Source organism: Dendrobates tinctorius, unplaced genomic scaffold, assembly GCF_039654945.1.
Source record: "Dendrobates tinctorius isolate UK_male_01 unplaced genomic scaffold, ASM3965494v1 ptg000028l, whole genome shotgun sequence".
Taxonomy (NCBI): domain Eukaryota; kingdom Metazoa; phylum Chordata; class Amphibia; order Anura; family Dendrobatidae; genus Dendrobates; species Dendrobates tinctorius.
In genome coordinates this window covers 68,237,522-68,258,646 of record NW_027361696.1, presented here as the reverse complement: position 1 = coordinate 68,258,646, position 21,125 = coordinate 68,237,522, and the positions used below count along the sequence as shown (strand labels likewise).

The window sequence follows — 21,125 nt, the reverse complement described above, 5'->3', positions numbered from 1 at the left end:
CCCATTATGGATTGCACGTGATTGCACAAAGGTTAGAAAGGGTACCGTATCCCCGGATAACAGGTATGGATAGCGTACACATTCAAAATATATGTCTCAGGAGGCAGGCTCAGACGGTGTTAGGCCCAGTATGGATTGCACGTGATTGCACAAAGGTTAGAAAGGGTACCGTATCCCCGGATAACAGGTATGGATAGCGTACACATTCAAAATATATGTCTCAGGAGGCAGGCTCAGACGGTGTTAGGCCCAGTATGGATTGCACGTGATTGCACAAAGGTTAGAAAGGGTACCGTATCCCCGGATAACATGTATGGATAGCGTACACATTCAAAATATATGTCTCAGGAGGCAGGCTCAGACGGTGTTAGGCCCAGTATGGATTGCACGTGATTGCACAAAGGTTAGAAAGCGTACCGTATCCCCGGATAACATGTATGGATAGCGTACACATTCAAAATATATGTCTCAGGAGGCAGGCTCAGACGGTGTTAGGCCCAGTATGGATTGCACGTGATTGCACAAAGGTTAGAAAGGGTACCGTATCCCCAGATAACATGTATGGATAGCGTACACATTCAAAATATATGTCTCAGGAGGCAGGCTCAGACGGTGTTAGGCCCAGTATGGATTGCACGTGATTGCACAAAGGTTAGAAAGGGTACCGTATCCCCGGATAACATGTATGGATAGCGTACACATTCAAAATATATGTCTCAGGAGGCAGGCTCAGACGGTGTTAGGCCCAGTATGGATTGCACGTGATTGCACAAAGGTTAGAAAGGGTACCGTATCCCCGGATAACATGTATGGATAGCGTACACATTCAAAATATATGGCTCAGGAGGCAGGCTCAGACGGTGTCAGGCACAGTATGGATTTGATGGCCCAGATTACACAGCGGAGGAGCAGGGAGAGGTAAAGATTGCAAATGCTGGGGCCCTGCCCAAGCAAGGGGGGCCCACTCGTGGGCGTCGGTACTGGCACTGGGCCCCTCATAGTACAGCGGTGTGTCTGACGGCGGGTGTGCACCACCACCGTCAGAGACACTTGATTGCACTATGAGGGACCCTGTGCCAGTGCCAGCGCCCAAGAGTCGGCCTACCCACCTGTCCAGGGCAACGGCACTCGCACGGTGTTGTGCGCTAGGTGGTGACCCCGGCCATGGGGGGGAGGCAGCACAGTTAGGGAGTTTTAGAAAGTGGCATATGTTGATGTTGGACATTCAGCTGATGCAAAAGGCGAAATAGGTCAAGTCCCAGGAAGAGGTGGACCAAAGCAAGCCATTTTTCTCTCACCCTATGTGTCATCAGGGGAAGGTGGGACAAAATCCTTGGAAACCCATGCATGGTTCATTTTAATGAAGGTTAGATCATCCACATTTTGGGTTGACAGACGGGTCCTTTTTTCTGTCAGGATTGATCCAGCTGCACTGAAGACTCTTTCCGATAGCACACTTGCAGCTGGGCAAGCGAGCTCCTGTAAGGCATATTGTGCCAATTCAGGCCAGGTGTCCAGTTTAGCGGCCCAATAGTCAAAGGGGAATGACCTGTGTGGGAGAACATCGATATGGGAGGAAAAGTAGTTTGTAACCATGGTTGACAACTGCTGTCTCCTGTCACTTTCCATCGATGCAGTATTACCAGTTGTGTGAGCGGTATTTGAAAAATCAGTCCACAACATTGTCATGAAACCCCTGTCTCCAACGCCACTTCTGCTGTGTGCACCACGAACACCTCTGCCAAGCTGCCCCCGGCCCGTACGGCTCGTGTGAGAACCATCACCGCTGCTGTGTGCGGGGAATGCCTCAAGCAACCGATTTACCAGAGTTGCTTGTTTATTAGCCAATATTAGGTCAAGGTTCTCCTGTGGCATGATGTTTTGTAATTTGCCTTTATAGCGTGGATCCAGGATGCTGGCCAACCAGTAGTCGTCATCGTTCATCATTTTGGCAATGCGGGGGTCCCTTTTTAGGATCCGCAAGGCATAATCTGACATGTGGGCCAATGTTCCCGGTGTCAATGATGCACTGCGAGTGCTGGTTGGAGGAGCACTTTCTGGCAAATCCACATCCCTCCAGTCACGCACAAACCCTGTACCAGACCTTGCCACGCCAATATTTTCACTTGCCCCACGAGATGCATCCTCCTCCCCTAAGTAATCATCCCCATCATCATCCTCCTCCTCCTCTTCTTCCTCCACCTCGTCCAGGAGAGGTCCCTGAGCAGACAATGGCTGAATGTCATCAAGGATTCCCTCTTCCTCTTCCTCCTCATCAACATTGGCTGCAGACGCCTGCTCCTTAAGGTGCGTCAAAGTTTGCATGAGCAGACGCATAAGTGGGATGCTCATGCTTAGGATGGCGTCGTCTGCGCTTACCAGCCGTGTGCATTCCTCAAAACACTGAAGGACTTTACAGAGGTCTTTCAGCTTCGACCACTGCACACCTGTCAACTCCATGTCTGCTCTCAAAGTGCCTGGCCGTGTATCCTCCCACAAATGCATTATGGCCTGCCTCTGCTCGCACAGCCGCTCCACCATGTGCAGGGTGGAGTTCCACCTTGTTGCAATGTCGATAATGAGGCGGTGGTTGGGAAGGTGGAGCAATCGCTGCAGCTTCTGCATACGAACGGAGTGTACAGGCGACCGGCGGATGTGCGCGCACAGTCTTCGCACCTTCTGGAGCAGGGCTGTTAACTCCGGATAATTTTTGAGGAAGCACTGCACCACCAGGTTCAAGGTGTGAGCCAAGCAAGGTATGTGGCTGAGTTTTGAAAGGGCTATGGCTGCCACAAAATTACGGCCGTTATCACTAACTACCTTGCCTGCCTCAAGATGTACACTGCCCAGCCATGACTCAGTTTGTCGCTTCAAGTACTCGGCCAGCACCTCGGCGGTATGTCTGTCTCCCAAACACATCATCTGCAACACAGCCTGCTGACGCTTTCCACTAGCTGCTCGATAGGGGGACACATCGTGTGCAACAGTGACAGCTGCAGATGGAGTGCTCGTACGACTGCGCTCTGTGGACGAGCTTTCGCTTCTGGAGGAGGAGGAGGAGGAGGGTGGAACGCCTACAGCCAACTGTTTCCTATACCGTGGGCTAGGCAGCACTGTCCCACCACCGCTGTCCCCTGTGGACCCTGCATCCACCACATTAACCCAGTGCGCAGTGATGGACACGTAACGGCCCTGGCCATGCCGACTGGACCATGCATCAGTAGTGAGGTGCACCTTTCCGCTCACTGACTGCTTGAGTGCATGGACAATGCGGTCTTTCACATGATGGTGGAGGGCTGGGATGGCTTTGCGAGAGAAGAAGTGGCGACTGGGTAGGTCATAGCGTGGTACTGCATAGGCCATGAGTTCGCGGAAAGCTGTGCTTTCCACCAACCGAAAGGGCATCATCTCAAACGAGATTAGTTTGGCAATGTGGGCGTTCAAACCCAGTGTACGCGGATGAGAGACTGAGTACTTTCTTGACCTACTCATAGTGTCTGGGAGGGTGAGCTGGACTTGAGAGCTGCATATGGTGGAAGTAGCGGTGGACAGGGCGGACTGAGAGAGGGTTGATGATGGTGATGGAGTTGGTGTTCTTTCTGATGGCCTAGAATCAGTCTTTCGTTGATATAACAGTGGGATTCCCTGACTGCTGTGGCCTTGCAACGACATCTCAACATTTGCTGCTGTGCTAACCGGTGGGCTTACAGTGGGGGAAACAATGTAGCGTTGCTGACTACCTTCGTTGTGATCAGTTGCACATGTGGCACTTGAGGTTTGGTGTTGTGTCCACGCTTGCAAGTGCATGCTGGTTAAATGTCTAAGCATGCAACTGGTATTCAAATTTTTCAGATTTTTCCCTCGGCTAAAGGTCTTTGCGCACTTCTTACAGATAACCTTGGCCTGATCATGAGGATTTTGTTCAAAAAAGTGCCACACTGCACTCTTCCTACTTTGGCAGACATTTTGCGGCCTAGCACGCTGTGATCTTTTGACCCTCTGGACAAGCTGTCCAGCAACTCTTTTGATGTTTGGAACCTGTCTTTGGAGTGCTCCGGGCCTGCCAGATAACAGCTGTTGCGATGTCGATGTCTGCTGTGGATGCTCCTCATCTGAGCTATTGGAAGCAGCACCCTCTTCCCCCAATGGATGCCAATCTGGGTCAACAACTGGGTCATCCATCACCTCCTCTTCTATGTCATGTGCACCTTCCTCTGTGTCACCGTGTATGGTGGTATAGTGTGCGGGAAGGGGCACCTGAGTCTCATCAGGGTCAGAATCTGGCTCTGTACACTGCGAGGACAATGTAGTGCTCTGAGTGAATGTACCAGCAGAATCATCCATCAGCGGCTGTGCATCAGTGCACTCCATGTCAGATTCATCTTGGCCTGGGTAATTCACCATTTGACTTGATAATCCAGGCATGGTATGTGAAAACAGCTCCATGGAGTAATCAGTAGTATGGCCTGCGTCATCCTTCAATCTTGGTTGGGGTGAAGGACACAAGGAAAGGTGTGGTTCATGAAAATGAGCCTCCAATGACGACTCAGTGCTTTTACTTTTTACAACTGAAGAAGAGGAGGCGATAGAGCTGGAGACTGAGTCAGCAATGTAAGACAAAACTTTTTCCTGATGCTCTGGCTTTAAAAGCGGTTTGCCAACTCCTAGAAAACTAAGCGTTCGAGGCCTTATGTAGCCAGACGATGACGCAGGCTCAACACCTCCTGCATTCGGTCCTATTTTGCTCTTGCCACTACCATCAGATCCACCACCAACACCATCATTACCAGCTGCCAACCCCCGCCCAATTCCACGGCCTCTTCCACCAGCCTTCCTCATTTTTGGAAGAAATGTAGACAAAATCCAACAAACTATATAGTATGTAAAACAAGGTACAAGGTGTCTATAGGACAGGGGAGATTTTGAATTTCTGCACACACTTTTGGACACTGGACACTTTTGGATTGTGTGAGGCCCAATGAATATCTGAGCGCTATGTGACAGGCTCGATGGCACAGCTGTGACCTAAGTGACTAGAGGATAAGTGAGATTTTGAATCTCTGCACACACTTTTGGACACTGGACACTTTTGAATTGTGTGAGGCCCAATGAATATCTGAGCGCTATGTGACAGGCTCGATGGCACAGCTGTGACCTAAGTGACTAGAGGATAAGTGAGATTTTGAATCTCTGCACACACTTTTGGACACTGGACACTTTTGGATTGTGTGAGGCCCACTGATATCTGAGCGCTATGTGACAGGCTCGATGGCACAGCTGTGACCTAAGTGACTAGAGGATAAGTGAGATTTTGAATCTCTGCACACACTTTTGGACACTGGACACTTTTGGATTGTGTGAGGCCCACTGATATCTGAGCGCTATGTGACAGGCTCGATGGCACAGCTGTGACCTAAGTGACTAGAGGATAAGTGAGATTTTGAATCTCTGCACACACTTTTGGACACTGGACACTTTTGGATTGTGTGAGGCCCACTGATATCTGAGCGCTATGTGACAGGCTCGATGGCACAGCTGTGACCTAAGTGACTAGAGGATAAGTGAGATTTTGAATCTCTGCACACACTTTTGGACACTGGACACTTTTGGATTGTGTGAGGCCCAATAAATATCTGAGCGCTATGTGACAGGCTCGATGGCACAGCTGTGACCTAAGTGACTAGAGGATAAGGGAGATTTTGAATCTCTGCACACACTTTTGGACACTGGACACTTTTGGATTGTGTGAGGCCCAATGAATATCTGAGCGCTATGTGACAGGCTCGATGGCACAGCTGTGACCTAAGTGACTAGAGGATAAGGGAGATTTTGAATCTCTGCACACACTTTTGGACATTGGACACTTTTGGATTGTGTGAGGCCCAATGAATATCTGAGCACTATGAGACAGGCTCGATGGCACAGCTGTGACCTAAGTGACTAGAGGATAAGTGAGATTTTGAATCTCTGCACACACTTTTGGACACTGGACACTTTTGGATTGTGTGAGGCCCAATGAATATCTGAGCGCTATGTGACAGGCTCGATGGCACAGCTGTGACCAAAGTGACTAGAGGATAAGGGAGATTGGATTGCTTTTAAAAAAGCAGTTTGCGGAGCAGTTGGTAAACAGCAATGCCAGCCTGTCAGGAAGCCTTAAAAGGCAGCCCAACAACCAACACTACTGATACACCACAATATAGCCTCCCCTTGCACTGCACACACAGTGACTGGTGTGTTGTGCAGGCCAAATTGCTATCAGCAGCAGAAGCAGTTTTTTTTTCTTCTCAGCAGGACAAAAAAAAAAAATTGGGCTTGCTTTTAAAAAAGCAGTTTGAGGCCCAATGAATATCTGAGTGCTATGTGACAGGCTCGATGGCGCAGCTGTGACCAAAGTGAGTAGAGGATAAGGGAGATTGGATTGCTTTTAAAAAAGCAGTTTGCGGAGCAGTGGGTAAACAGCAATGCCAGCCTGTCAGGAAGCCTTAGAAGGCAGCCCAACAACCAACACCACTGATACACCACTATATAGCCTCCCCTTGCACTGCACACACAGTGACTGGTGTGTTGTGCAGGCCAAATCGCTAGCAGCAGAAGCAGTTTTTCTGTCTTCTTCCCTGCCTAACGCTCTCCCTACAGAATCAGCAGCAACCTCTCCCTATGCTAAGATCGGCAGAAGTAAGATGGCGGTCGGCGTGCACGCCCTTTTATACCCCCTGTGACGCCCACCAAAGCAAGCCAATCACTTGCATGCCCTTCTGAAAGATGGTGGTGACCCGTGCCTATGTCATCACGTTGCCCACAGTGTCCGTGGATCCTGATTGGCTGAAAAAGAGCGCAAAACAAACTTTTGAAACGCGACTTTGGCGCGTAAGTCGACGACCTCGTGGCCGACCTCATCCTAGGGTCGGGTTTCGTTTCATGAAACCCGACTTTGCCAAAAGTCGGCGACTTTTGAATTTTTTCGACCCGTTTCGCTCAACTCTACTTATGAACATTTATCTTGTGTTCTCATTATAGTGCCCGAGGAGTCGCGATGCAGAGTCTCCCTGGAGTCTAATATGTACGTAGGATTGCACCCACCATCTCCCATGAACTTAGATCGCAGGAAGATGCTTCCTCCTCCTCCTCCTCCTCCTCCAAATCACAAAAATATGTGTACAGATCCAGGTACAGTGATTCTATCTGCAGGGGTAAAAGACCAGGGAGTCCGGGGGTTATAACAGAGCTCTGCCATGATAGCGCCACCTGTGGTCAACGTCAGGAGAAACTTGCACAATATTGATGAAGCGCCATTTATGACTTGCGAGTGTGATGCGAGAAACTCGCGCATCAATGCCCGGCGCTGCCGCCAGCACTTGGGATCGGACTGTGCGGATGTATGTATTTCTATGCAGCCGCACACTGGTTCAAACCGCCGGCTGTAACACCGGGTATTGAGGCGAGAGACTCTCGCGAGTTTTCATTGCACACGCAAGTGTGACCTCGGGCTATATCGCTGATGCTTTTCAGTTTGGTCTCCTTTGTGATCTTTATTCCACTCATGCCTCTTGTTTCAGGAAAACCAGGAAGCTCCACAAGGAATAGTGAGCATTATGCAACCATTAATGGCCACACTGAGCAACAAACAACCATTAATATCCCTCCTACAACCCAAAACATCCCGCCGCCTATTCCAGACCGCAAGAAGAAACCTTCAGTATACAAACCATCCGGTAAATTGGCAGCTGACTTAGAACCCGATTTATTATTGCATTTGCACATTTTTTTGTCTAATTTTTTTGTGTTTTTCTCTTATTCTTTTAATTTTTATTTAAAATCTATTTAATGTGTTTTTTTACTGTTGTTTTTTTTACATTCTCCTTTTTGGCAGTGTTTGGGATTTCCAGATGTTTTTAGCTGATTTATCAATTGCAGCTTTAAAAAAAAAATTTCAATTTTCTAGCGCAAATGTACTCCAGTGTCTCTCATCTTCCCTGGCACAATTTTACGTGCGCCTAGAATTTTTGTGCAAGTTTTGTGACATTTTGGCATGCAATTTTTCTAGCTAAATAGTCAGTAAAAAAAAAATTAAAGACAAAAATAGAGATGTTTTTATTTTACGCAAAATTAATGAACCGCGTGCACCATTTTGAAGAGTTTAGTGCAAAAACCATGAAAAAATATCGCAGGACAAAAAAAAGTGAGGCAAACAATCAATCGGGCTGTTAATCTTTATGTTTAACTCTATATCATACTAAATATTTCTGTAGCTTTGCATGTCCATAGATTTTTACTGTCTACCTTCTGGTTGTATTCATCCACTTTCTTATCTATTGTAAAATATCCTTTTACTTTTCTACTCCACATTGGGGATGCAGAGGTAACTGTTGCACCAGGGTTTCATGCCCGAGGAGTTCCATAGTTCTCTGTGCATAAGTGAATTGCTCTGATTACACTTTGCAACATGTAATTCCTCATTCCTCCTGAGGAAGTGCTGCAGGATAATTAAACCCTTGTTTTCTATGGGACAAACAGGAAGGAAACCTGTAGATATTCCCATTCTAAATATAAATGATAGATAACTTATACCAGAACAGAAGTTTTGGGTTATTGGACAAGGGGCTTAAGAAGTCCCTACAACTGCAAATTTGTCATCTAAACGTACCAGTTTCTGCTCACTGTCGTGATCCTCACTATGAGGGTTAAATCTTTCTTTGTACATTTCTTATTCAATTTCAATAAGATTTTACTGTTATATAAGGGGAGGCCAGGACTGTAGTCATGGCCAGAGACACTGAAGCATCTGTGTCCCGACCTTCCCTCACAGAAAATTGTATTCTACTTCTCAGCGTAAAGGCGTCTCCAGTTTCAGTTCCCCCTGGGCACTTCCCAGGTGGCGACGGCCCGTCTTCCAGGCGACCTCCACAGTAATGAAGACATAGTCCAGGATAACTTGAACATTCTCTTTACTTAGAACTTCACACGTTACATCCACAGTTGGCACATCATGGCATTCACTTGTTTCCTCATCTGTCCCTACTTTGCTGACACTTCTGTGCGGCACACGTCTGAACCGGACCGTCTTAAGGGGGTTTTACACATAGCGATATCGCTATAACGTCACCGATTTCGCTGAAAACGCTGAGGGCCCGGGAATGCAGCGCGGGACGCCGGAAGGTAAATATACCCCGATTTTGTTATTTTTTTTAGCATTTTAACATTCTATCTTTTACTATTGAGGCCGCATAGGCGGCCTCAATAGTAAAAAGCTGGTCACACTTGTCAAACACTATGTTTGACGAGTGTGACCAACCTGTCAATCACTTTCCAAGCGATGCTTCAAATCGCTTGGAAAGTGCTTGAATATCGCACGCGAAAATCGCGGCAAAATCGCAAGGAAAAAACGCGCGATTTCTGGGAAGGAGTCCGGTTTTTAGTGTCCAGAATAAAACGCTACGTGGGCACATAGCCTAAGGCTGATTGTGGTCTGAACTACCTCTTATAACACTTTATGGGCATTTCATCATCTTTGCAAGACCACTTTTCGACAGACTTCATAGGACAATTTGAAAATCCAGGACCTACACATGATATAACTACCAGAAGATTGTCTTCCTGACGAAGGCTCATGCCTGAGCCAAAATGTTGTTTGGAAACCACTCTTTTTTGTACAAGACAAACTAATAAAACTCTCAGGCTGTGTGCCCACGTTGCGTTTTTTTAAGCGTTTCCGCAGCGTTTGTGCCTGCTCAAACGCTGCAGAAATGCTTAAAAGATGCTTCAAATTAATTTGCATGCGTTTTTGGCTGTTTGTGCCAATGCATGCGTTTTTAAACGCTCAGGAATCGCTTAGCGGCTAAAAACGCAGCATGCTCATTAATTTCCGCATTGATGAGCGTTTTTAGTCTTCCCCAATGTTCCCAGAAAACGCACGTCAAAAACGCGGAAAAAAGACGCGCGTTTTCTGGGAAGGGGATCAGTTTCCTGAGCGTTTAAAAACGCTAACGTGGGCACATAGCCTAAAAGCAACAAGTTCTCTCTTCATATTTTTGAAGTGTGCCAGGGTTAGATCTTTCATAATTCTAGTTCTGTGTCCTCTGAGAATTAACTACTGTCAGTGTTTGCTCCCTGCTGTGTGGTCTGGGTGTAGCCGCAAGCTATTTAAGCTCCTGAAATCCTGCTGTCCACTGCCAGTTATAATTTGACTTGCTTCCGTACAACTTGTGTGCCTTGCTATTCTCCCAGTGGACATCCCTGATTTTGACCTTGGCTCATTTTTGACCATTCTCCTTCTTTACGATTTTGTCCCTATACCAATCTCCCATTTCTGATACGGCTACCAGATCATTCTCTTTTTGCCTCTAGTTCACTGCTACGGACAACAGCCTTTCTGTGGAAAACAATCCAGTGCACCTCATTGTAAGACCAGATCCCTATACAGGGGTTAAAGGGTGAAAATCTGGGTTTGTCTGAAATCTACCAGACAGAGTGGCTTGTGCCAAGTCTGCCCAAGATAGCCTTTTTGACCCAGCAGCCTCTGACAGACTTAACTCCATATCTATGTAGGTGTTTTACACAGATTGGGGAAATGTGACTGTTAGCAAATGTCACATTCTTTATGCTGCATCTCACTCCAGTCCCTGCCTGGAGTAAGGTTGTTTGCAAAGTTTTTACATTTGGTGAAATTTCTGAATTTTTAATGGATCTCTGACTTTTTATTGCATTAAAGGTTGCAAAAAGACAAAAATAAAGAGCCCATTTTTTCATTTTGCTACAAATTCCTGACCACTCGATTGGAGTTTGTACATGAATGATAGTTCCTGGTGGCTGATAGCAAGCTACTCTGTAAAAAATGTGATCTGACAGATTGTATTTTTATTTGCTCTCAGGTGACATGACAAGTGTGGTGTGGTTGTCATGTAGCGATCGGTTGGATCACAACTAAATAGCCGCCCTAACCCCATAGAGAGCCAGATTAGATTAACCCCTGTCTGTCCAGGACAGGATAAAAACAAAACCACGTCCTGGATCATGACATTTATTCTGGTACTGTATATTGATAGTGATATGGTTCTTACAAACGAACCAGTGTATGACTGATAGTCACATTCTGCACAATATCCTATGCGCTTGACCAGCCTAAAATGAATGCATAATCAGAAAATCAATTGTTTAAATCATGTTTTTAACTTTAACTTCATTGTTATAAACTTTTAGTGATGTTAATTTTCTGCTTCACTATTTAAATTTTGGAACCATTCTGAAATCTTGCCGTTTTCACTCTGGACTGCTGAGTTTAACAATATGCTGACACTTCCTACTCTGTAGAGCTTACTTCTGTGCAGTCACCTGATTATCATCACAGACAGGAAAATAATAAAATATAACAACTACTGTAGATAGATAACACATGATCCACAATTTACAGTAGCTGAAACCTTGAAGTTTTCACTCTTGATTGCTGAGCTTTGTTATATGCTGGCGCCTCCTGTCCTGCAGAGATGAATTCTCTGCAGTCAGCTTATTATCCTAACAGACAGGAGTATAATAAAATATAATACCTGCAGTATATACGGTAGATAACACATGATCTGCTATTCATGATAGATGAAATCGTGCAGTTTTCACTCTGAGTTTCAAAATTTGTTGATACTTCCTGTTCTGTAGAGATCACTCGTCTGCAGTAATATTAACATCAAAGACAGGAATATAATGAAATATGACACCTACTGTATATAGATAACACATGATCCGCTAATCATCATAGCCTAAATCTCGTCATTTTCACTATGACGGAGTTTTATAATTAGCTGACACTTCCTGTTCTGTAGAGTGTGCAAATTGCCTCTTCAGAGTCTTCAGAGAAAAAGTGGACTTGAACTCTATAGCGCCACCTGTTGGTAATAGCGATCCTACAAGTCACAATCAACCCTTTAACGAGTCTTGTAATATAATAATAATAATCTTTATTTATATAGCGCCAACATATTCCGCAGCGCTTTACAGTTTAACAGTTTCAAAACACAAGTCATAAGTAACAACATTAGCAATACAATAATTAAAGCAAAATAGGACGAAATAAGACGAAATAAGATGAGATGACGTAGGATAAAAGCCAAATCAGAATCTCAGTATGCAGACACAGTGTTTCTTTCTTTTTTTTTTAAAAAAAAACATTCAGGTTAGTTATAAACAACTCAATATAAGCTCATCAACTTAAACGTAGTTGTTTCAGCTCTCATCATCATGGTTCATATTTATTTTAGTACTATCTGAAGAGCCCGGCGTTGCCTGGGCATAGGTAACCAACTGTGGTTAGTGATAAATTATAATGATTATATTGCACATAAAAACATTTCACATCATATATTCAACACTACAGATTTGCAACGCAAATTAACTAAACGATTACCCAAGTATCCTCTCCTGTGTGATACTTTTTGCTGAGCTGTGTATCTAATCCTATCGTGTGTTACTGACTGCTCAGCCGTGTATCTAATCCTATCCTGTGTGATACTGACTGCTGAACCGTGTAACTAATCCTGTTCTGTGTGATACTGTCTGCTGAGCCTTGTATCTAATACTATTCTGTGTGATACTGACTGATGAGCAGTGTATCTAATCCTATCCTGTGTGATACCATCTGCTGAGCCATGTATCTAACCCAGGGCCGGCTCCAGGTTTTTGAGGGCCCCGGGCAAAAGAGTCTCAGTGGGCCCCCCTTTAACACATACCACGATTCATGCCGTGTGGCATCCGTGGTGCTGGCCAAAAAACGGACTTGTCTCCGTGTGGATCACACGGACACGCATGTGATCCGCACGGACACACGCTCTGTGGCAAAACACGTTCATGTGAAGGAGGCTATTGATTAGTAGTGTACGTATGAAGGAAAGATGAGAAAGAAAGGAAGAACAGAGAGAGAAAGAAAGAACAGAGAGAAAGAGAAAGAAAGAACAGAGAAAGAGGGGAAAGAAAGAACAGAGATAGAGAGTAAGAATACAGAGAAAGAAAGGAAGAGCAGAGAGAGATGAAAAAAAGAACAGAGAGAGAAATAAAGAAAGAGGGGAAAGAAAGAACAGAGAGAGGGAGAAAGAAAGAGCAGAGAGAAAGAAAGAAAAGAGAGAAAGAGAGGAAAGAAAGAACAGAGAGAGAGAAAAAGAACAGAGAAAGAAAGAGGGGAAAGAACGAGAAAGAAAGAAAGATCAGAGGGAAAGAAAGAACAGAGAGAGAAAGAAAGAGGGGAAAGAAAGAAAGAACAGAGAGAGAAAGAAAAAGAACAGAGAGAAAGAAAGCGTGGACAGAAAAAAAGAATAGTGAGAAAAAGAAAGAGGGGAAAAGAGAGGGAGAGAGAAAGAAAGAGGGGAAAGAAAGAACAAAGAGGGGAAAGAAGGAACAAAGAAGGAGAAAGAAAGAACAGAGAGAGAGAAATAAAGATGGGAAAGAAAGATGGGAAAGAAAGAAAGAACAGAGAGAGAGAAAAAAAAGAACAGAGAGAAAGAAAGCGTGGACAGAAAAAAAGAACCGTGAGAAAAAGAAAGAGGGGAAAAGAGAAGGAGAGAGAAAGAAAGAGGGGAAAGAAAGAACAAAGAGGGGAAAGAAAGAACAAAGAGGGGAAAGAAAGAACAAAGAAGGAGAAAGAAAGAAAGGAGAGAGAGAAATAAAGATGGGAAAGAAAGATGGCAAAGAAAGAACAGAGAGAAAGAGAGGAAATAAAGAACGAAGAAAGAGAGAGAAAGAGAAAGAAAGAAAGAAAGAGGGGAAAGAAAGAGAACAGAGAGAGAAAGAGAAAAAAGATTAGAGAGAAAGAACAGAGAGAGAAAGAAAGAACGGAGAGAGAGAAAGAAACAGATAGAAAGAAAGATTATATATAGATACCACAGCAGCCCGGCTCCCATTGTAGTGCCCACCTGAGCCTCCCGATGCAGGACATATCATGATCCGCTCACATGGCCGACATCCCCGAGTCCAAGACGATCCCGCTGTTCACGCGGTCGGAGGACACGATGATGGATCTGGAGAATTCCCTGAAGTGCCTCCATGATTCTGTCACAATCTCCTCCCAAAATTACCTCATTTCCGGTCAATTTCCAGGACGACACTTCCGGTAGAAAATCATGTGCGAGTTTTAAAGTGCTCCAAGGGGCTCCGCCATGTACTCCTGTGTCCGTGGGAAAAGTAAACTCCCGGCTGGGGCAGTCTCGCTCTCAAAATCGGGACTGTCTGGCTGGACCTGGGACGGTTGAGAGGTATGAATGCTCCCCACCATACACCTCATACACACACGGCTCCACTCAGTACGCTTCCGGCTCTGCTCCCCACACCTTTTACACACGCGGCTCCGCTCCGTACACCTCGTACACACGCGGCTCCGCTCCGTACACATGCTGCTCCGCTCCCCACACCTCGTACACACGCGGCTCCGCTCCGTATGCACGGCTCCACTCCGTACACCTCGTACACACGCATGCTGCTCCGCTCCCCACACCTCGTACACACGCAGATCCGCTCTGTATACACGGCTCTACTCCGTACACCTCGTACACACGCGGCTCCGCTCCCCACACCTCGTACACATGTGGCTCCGCTTCGTACACCTCGTACACATGCTGCTCTGCTCCCCACACCTCCGCTGCCCAGTCCTCGTATACACACACAGCTCTGCTCCATACACACACAGCTCTGCTACATGCCCCCTGTAAACCCCTCCTGACCCCACACATGATAAACGTCACCTCATCCAGCAGCATGACAACCAGCACAGCCGAGTCCTGCATACACTGAGGGCCCTGATCATGTGACCCAACTCCTCCCCTCCTGTGACCTCATCGCAGGTCCTGTGCATGCAGAGAAGCCCAGCAGGAGCGTTGTCATTGCTGGGATTTATCAGGGCTGCTGTGGCCGGTGGGGTCTCTGGCAGGGTGAGGATGGGGTCGGTACATGGGGGGGTGTCGACGGCCGCGGGTATCGATTCCCAGACAGCGTGAGTGGACCCCCTCATCTCTCCAGGGCCCCGGCATTTGCCCAGGTGCGCCGGGTGCTGACGCCGGCCCTGATCTAACCCTATCCTGTGTGATACTGACAGCTGAGCCATGTATCTAATCCTATCCTGTGTGATACTGACTGCTGAGCCGTGTATCTAATCCTATCCTGTGTGATACTGGGCTCCCCCTGCAGTCTGTGTCAGAGGGTGGTCTGGGTTGGCACGGTAATAAATTGTGTTATTTCCAGCTTTATAGAAGGACGATAACACCATAAAAATGATAAGAATAATAGGCCTCAGTTACCACAACTGTCTACAAAGAAAACTGTTGCTGATAGCAACCAATCACAGCTCATTTTTCATCTTTTAAACAGCTCTGGGACAGCGTGGTGAGTTTTGAGTGGCGACTTTTGTGTTTCGACTTTTATGTGGCGAGATTGGTGTATGTGTGGTGAAATGTGTGCTGAGGGTGGTATATGTGTTGAAGCACGTGGTAGTGTGTGGCGTATTTTGTGTGTGTGTGTTCATATCCCCATGTGTGGTGAGTATCCCATGTCAGGGCCCCACCTTAGCAACTGTACGGTATATACTGTTTGGCGCCATCACTCTCATTCTTTAAGTCCCCCTTGTTCACATCTGGCAGCTGTCAATTTGCCTCCAACACTTTTCCTTTCACTTTTTACACATTATGTAGATAGGGGCAAAATTGTTTGGTGAATTGGAACGCGCAGGGTTAAAATTTCACCTCACAACATAGCCTATGACGCTCTCGGGGTCCAGACGTGTGACTGTGCAAAATTTTATGGCTGTAGCTACGACAGTGCAGATGCCAATACATACATACACTTTTTCCCCATTATGTACAGTTGTGGCCAAAAGTATTGACACCCCTGCAATTCTGTCAGATAATACTCAGTTTCTTCCTGAAAATGATTGCAAACACGAATTCTTTGGTATTATTATCTTCATTTAATTTGTCTTAAATGAAAAAAACACAAAAAGAATTGTCCTAAAGCCAAATTGGATATAATTCCACACCAAACATAGAAAAGAGGGTGGACAAAAGTATTAGCACTGTTCGAAAAATCATGTGATGCTTCTCTAATTTGTGTAATTAACAGCACCTGTAACTTACCTGTGGCACCTAACAGGTGTTGACAATAACCAAATCACACTTGCAGCCAGTTGACATGGATTAAAGTTGACTCAACCTCTGTCCTGTGTCCTTGTGTGTACCACATTGAGCATGGAGAAAAGAAAGAAGACCAAAGAACTGTCTGAGGACTTGAGAAACCAAATTGTGAGGAAGCATGAGCAATCTCAAGGCTACAAGTCCATCTCCAAGGACCTGAATGTTCCTGTGTCTACCGTGCGCATTGTCATCAAGAAGTTTAAAGCCCATGGCACTGTGGTTAACCTCCCTAGATGTGGACGGAAAAGAAAAATTGACAAGAGATTTCAACGCAAGATTGTGCGGATGATGGATAAAGAATCTCGACTAACATCCAAACAAGTTCAAGCTGCCCTGCAGTCCGAGGGTACAACAGTGTCAACCCGTACTATCCGTAGGCGTCTGAATGAAAAGGGACTGTATGGTAGGAGACCCAGGAAGACCCCACTTCTTACCCCGAGACATAAAAACGCGTGGCTGGAGTTTGCCAAAACTTACCTGAAAAAGCCTAAAACGTTTTGGAAGAATGTTCTCTGGTCAGATAAGACAAAAGTAGAGCTTTTTGGGCAAAGGCATCAACATAGAGTTTACAGGAGAAAAAAAGAGGCATTCAAAGAAAAGAACACGGTCCCTACAGTCAAACATGGCGGAGGTTCCCTGATGTTTTGGGGTTGCTTTGCTACATCTAGCACTGGACTGCTTGACTGTGTATTATGAAGTCTGAAGACTACCAACAAATTTTGCACCATAATGTAGGGCCCAGTGTGAGAAAGCTGGGTCTCCCTCAGAGGTAATGGGTCTTCCAGCAGGACAATGACCCAAAACACACTTCAAAAAGCACTAGAAAATGGTTTGAGAGAAAGCACTGGAGACATCTAAGGTGGCCAGCAATGAGTCCAGACCTGAATCCCATAGAACACCTGTGAAGAGATCTAAAAATAGCAGTTTGGAGAAGGCACCCTTCAAATATCAGGGACCTGGAGCAGTTTACCAAAGAAGAATGGTCTAAAATTCCAGCAGAGCATTGTAAGAAACTCATTGATGGTTACCGGAAGCGGTTGGTCGCAGTTATTTTGGCTAAAGGTTGTGCAACCAAAAATGATCAATGTTTTGCTTTTTGCTTCATTCTCTTTTGTGTTTTTTCATTTAAGACAAATTAAATGAAGATAATAATACCAAAGAATTTGTATTTGCAATCATTTCCAGAAAGAAACTGACTATTATCTGACAGAATTGCAGGGGTGTCAATACTTTTGGCCACAACTGTAGATAGGGGCAAAATTGTTTGGTGAATTGGAACGCGCGGGGTTAAAATTTTGCCTCACAACATAGTCTGTGACGCTCTCAGGGTCCCGACGTGTGACTGTGCCAAATTTTGTGGCTGTAGCTGCGACGGTGTGGATGCCAATCCTGGACATACACGCACACATATATACGCACACACCCACATTGAGCTTTATATATTAGATAGAAAACCAAGGGTATACACCAAAAACATCCTAAACATCAATAAACATCACTAAAATTCACTGATATTTGATCAGGTGCTGCCATTTTTTAAATTTCCAGACACCCTCTGCATCAGAACCACCACCGCCTTCGCTGTCTAATTTATAAATCAAGTATAATCTAGAAAGGATCAACCCGACACACTTATTCACAGATACATGCTTCTCTTTGAAAATTCCTAAATTCCTCACATCCCACAAACTCTGCATCACACAAGTCATAATTAACAATAGGATTCTATTTTTCACACGACCAGATGCACCAATTCCAAACATCGCAACACGCCAGTCAATAAAACTCACACCCGCTAACTCCTTACACAACCCACCTACACACTTCCACACAGTCTCACATCCAGCACATCCTTCCCTTGGGCACACATCAGTTCTGGTCAGACCTCGTCTCTTCTGAACCTGTTGCACAGGCAAAATATTGTGCAAGGACATCCATACAATATCCCTTTGCCTATTAGACATCCCGTGCATTCCCAAACTCTTCCATGCAACCGAAACTTCATTCCCTCTCAACCCCACAATATTACATTCCACATCATTCTTGTGTATTACCGTATTTTTCGGACTATAAGACGCACCGGACCATAAGACGCACCCCAATTTTCAGAAGGAAAATAGGGAAAAAAATAATAATGTGTCAAATGGGGGTCCGTCTTACAGTCCGAATTCAGCTTACCTGGAAGGGATCCAGCACAGGTGGAGGAGTGGTCACAGGGGTCATTCAGTGGTCCAGGCTCGTGCGGTGGCGGCTCTGTGCTGGAGCAGCTGGGCTGTACTGGGGCAGCTGGGCTGGGCTGTGCTGGGGCAGCTGTGCTGTGCTGGGGTAGTTGTGCTGGGGCTGGGGCAGCTGTGCTGTGCTGGGGCTGGGGCAAGTGGGCTGTGCTGGAGCAGCTGGGCTGTACTGGGGCAGCTGGGCTGTGCTGGGGCAGTTGTGCTGGGGCTGGGGCAGCTGTGCTGTGCTGGGGCTAGGGCAAGTGGGCTGTTCTGGGGCAGCTGGGCTGTGGCAGCTGTGCTGGGGCAGCTGTGGTGGGGCAGCTGTGGTGTGCTGGGGCAGCTGTGCTGGGGCAGGTGGGCTGTGCTGGGGCAGCTGGGCTGGGGCAGCAGGGCTGTGCTGGGGCAGGTGGGCTCTGTGGGGTGAGGGTGGCGGTTCTCTGTGCTCCGTTGCAGGGGCGGCGGCTCCACCAGCATTTCCTCCAAGCCCGGAGGCCCCCGCACATCCCTTGCTGGCCGCCGCCATGTTGCGGTGGCCTCCGGGAGCATGGACGCCGGAAAGATGGCCGCCGGTCCGGGGACGGCGCATGCGCAGGTTCAGATCTCGTCCCGAGATCTCGGGGGATGAGATTCAAATCTCGGCAACATCCAGCCAGCAGAATAACTTGCCATATACGCTCCTTTATTTCCTTTATTCAGCAAAATAACAACAGTTTTGATATACTGAAGCCCCAGAAAAATCTCAATGTTTGGAAAGGCCATGCCACCATGGTGACACGCCTTAACCCCTTAATGTCCAATGACGGACACAATCCGTCATCAGACATCTCCCCTGCTTTGATGAGGGCTCCGGCGCTGAGCCCGCATCAAAGCCGGGACATGTCAGCTGTTATGAACAGCTGACATGTGCCCGCAATAGGCGCGAGTGGAATCGCCGTCTGCCCGCGCCTATTAACTAGTTAAATGCCGCTGTCAAAGCTGACAGCGGGCATTTAAATAGCATTTCCGGCCGCCGGGCCGGAAATGACGTCATCGCCGACCCCCGTCACGTGATCGGGGGTCGGCGTCATGTTGCCTGGACAACCAGAGGTCTCTATGAGACCTCTATGGTTGTTCCAGGCATAAGGCTTTCAGCGCCACCCGGTGGTCGGCGCTGAAAGCACAGCAGTAAATCTGCTACATATGGGTGATCTGCTCATCGCCCATATGTAGCAGAGCCGATCGGGTTGCGCAAGCTTCTAGACTCCTATGGAGGCTATTGAAGCATACCAAAAGTAAAAAAAAAAAAAAAGTTTAAAAATAAAAAAAAATTTAAAATCACCCCCCTTTCGCCCCAATCAAAATAAAACAGTGAAAAAAAAATCCCACATACACATATTAGGTATCACCGCGTTCAGAATCGCCTGATCTATCAATAAAAAAAAAGCATTAACCCGATCGCTAAACGGCGTAGCAAGAAAAAAATTCAAAACGCCAGAATTACGTTTTTTTGGTCACCAAGACATTGCATTAAAATGCAATAACGGGCGATCAAAAGAATGTATCTGCACAAAAGTGGCATCATTAAAAACGTCAGTCTGGCACGGAAAAAATAAGCCCTCACCCAACCCCAGATCATGAAAAATGGAGACGCTTTTTTTAGCAAACTTTGGAATTTTTTTTCACCACTTAGATAAAAGAGGACATAGACATGTTTGGTGTGTATGAACTCGTAATGACCTGGAGAATCATAATGGCAGGTCAGATTTAGCATCTAGTGAACCTAACAAAAAAGCCAATCAAAAAACAAGTGTGGGATTGCACTTTTTTTGCAATTTCACCGCACTTGGAATTTTTTTCCCGTTTTCGAGTACACGATATGGTAAAACCAATGATGTCATTTAAAAGTACAACTCGTCCCGCAAAAAATAAGCCCTCACATGGCAATGGACGGAAAAATAAAAAAGTTATGGCTCTGGAAAGAAGGGGAGGGAAAAATGAATATGTAAAACCAAAAATACCCCTGGTCGTTAAGGGGTTAAAATGACTTTTCTCTCTTAAGTTTCTCTATTTTACAGCTCCAGAAAAAAGTAAAAACTAACTTTTCCACTCTTTTTATTTTCCTACAGGACGGTGGAAAAACTGTTGCAATAAAAAGCAAAATAGGGAGAATCACTGCTTTTATGACCAAAATCTTACCACTCAAGGTCAAGTCTCTCAGATTCCAAGCTCTGCCATGCGCCCAAACAGTGTTTTACCCCACATATGGGGTATCGGCCTACTCAGGACAAATTACAAAACAACTTTTGGGGTCCAATTTCTCCTGTTACCCTTAGGAAAATAAAAAATTGGGGGCAAAAATATCATTTTTGCGGAAAAAAATGATTTTTTTATTTTCACGCCCAGGCGTTATAAACTTCTGTGAAGCACTTGGGGGTTCAAAGTGCTCACCACACATCTAGATAAGTTCCGTGGGGGGTCTAGTTTCCAAAATGGGGTCACTTGTGGGGAGTTTCAATAGTTTAGGTACATCAGGGGCTCTCCAAACGCACATGACACCCTCAGACCAATCCATCAAAGTCTGCATTCCAAAACGTCACTACTTCCCTTCCGAGCCCTGACGTGTGCCCATACAGTAGTTTTCTCCCACAAATGAGGTATCAGCGTACTCAGGACAAATTGGACAACAACTTTTGGGGTCCAATTTCTCCTGTTACCCTTGGGAAAATAAAATAAATGGGGACTAAAAGATGATGTTTGTTGAAAAAATACGATA

General features: G+C 46.0%; 1 protein-coding gene across 4 annotated transcripts in view; it reads left to right on the top strand.

Moving 5' to 3' along the window:
• LOC141085508 (circularly permutated Ras protein 1-like) overlaps positions 1–21,125 on the top strand; it is a 209,060-nt gene that overhangs the window by 84,766 nt on the left and 103,169 nt on the right. For all 4 annotated transcript variants that reach the window (XM_073570921.1, XM_073570922.1, XM_073570920.1 and 1 more), the window contains 2 exons: positions 7,021–7,170; positions 7,560–7,715. In XM_073570921.1, coding sequence (XP_073427022.1) covers positions 7,021–7,170; positions 7,560–7,715 — 306 coding nt within the window. The remainder of the gene's footprint in view (positions 1–7,020; positions 7,171–7,559; positions 7,716–21,125) is intronic.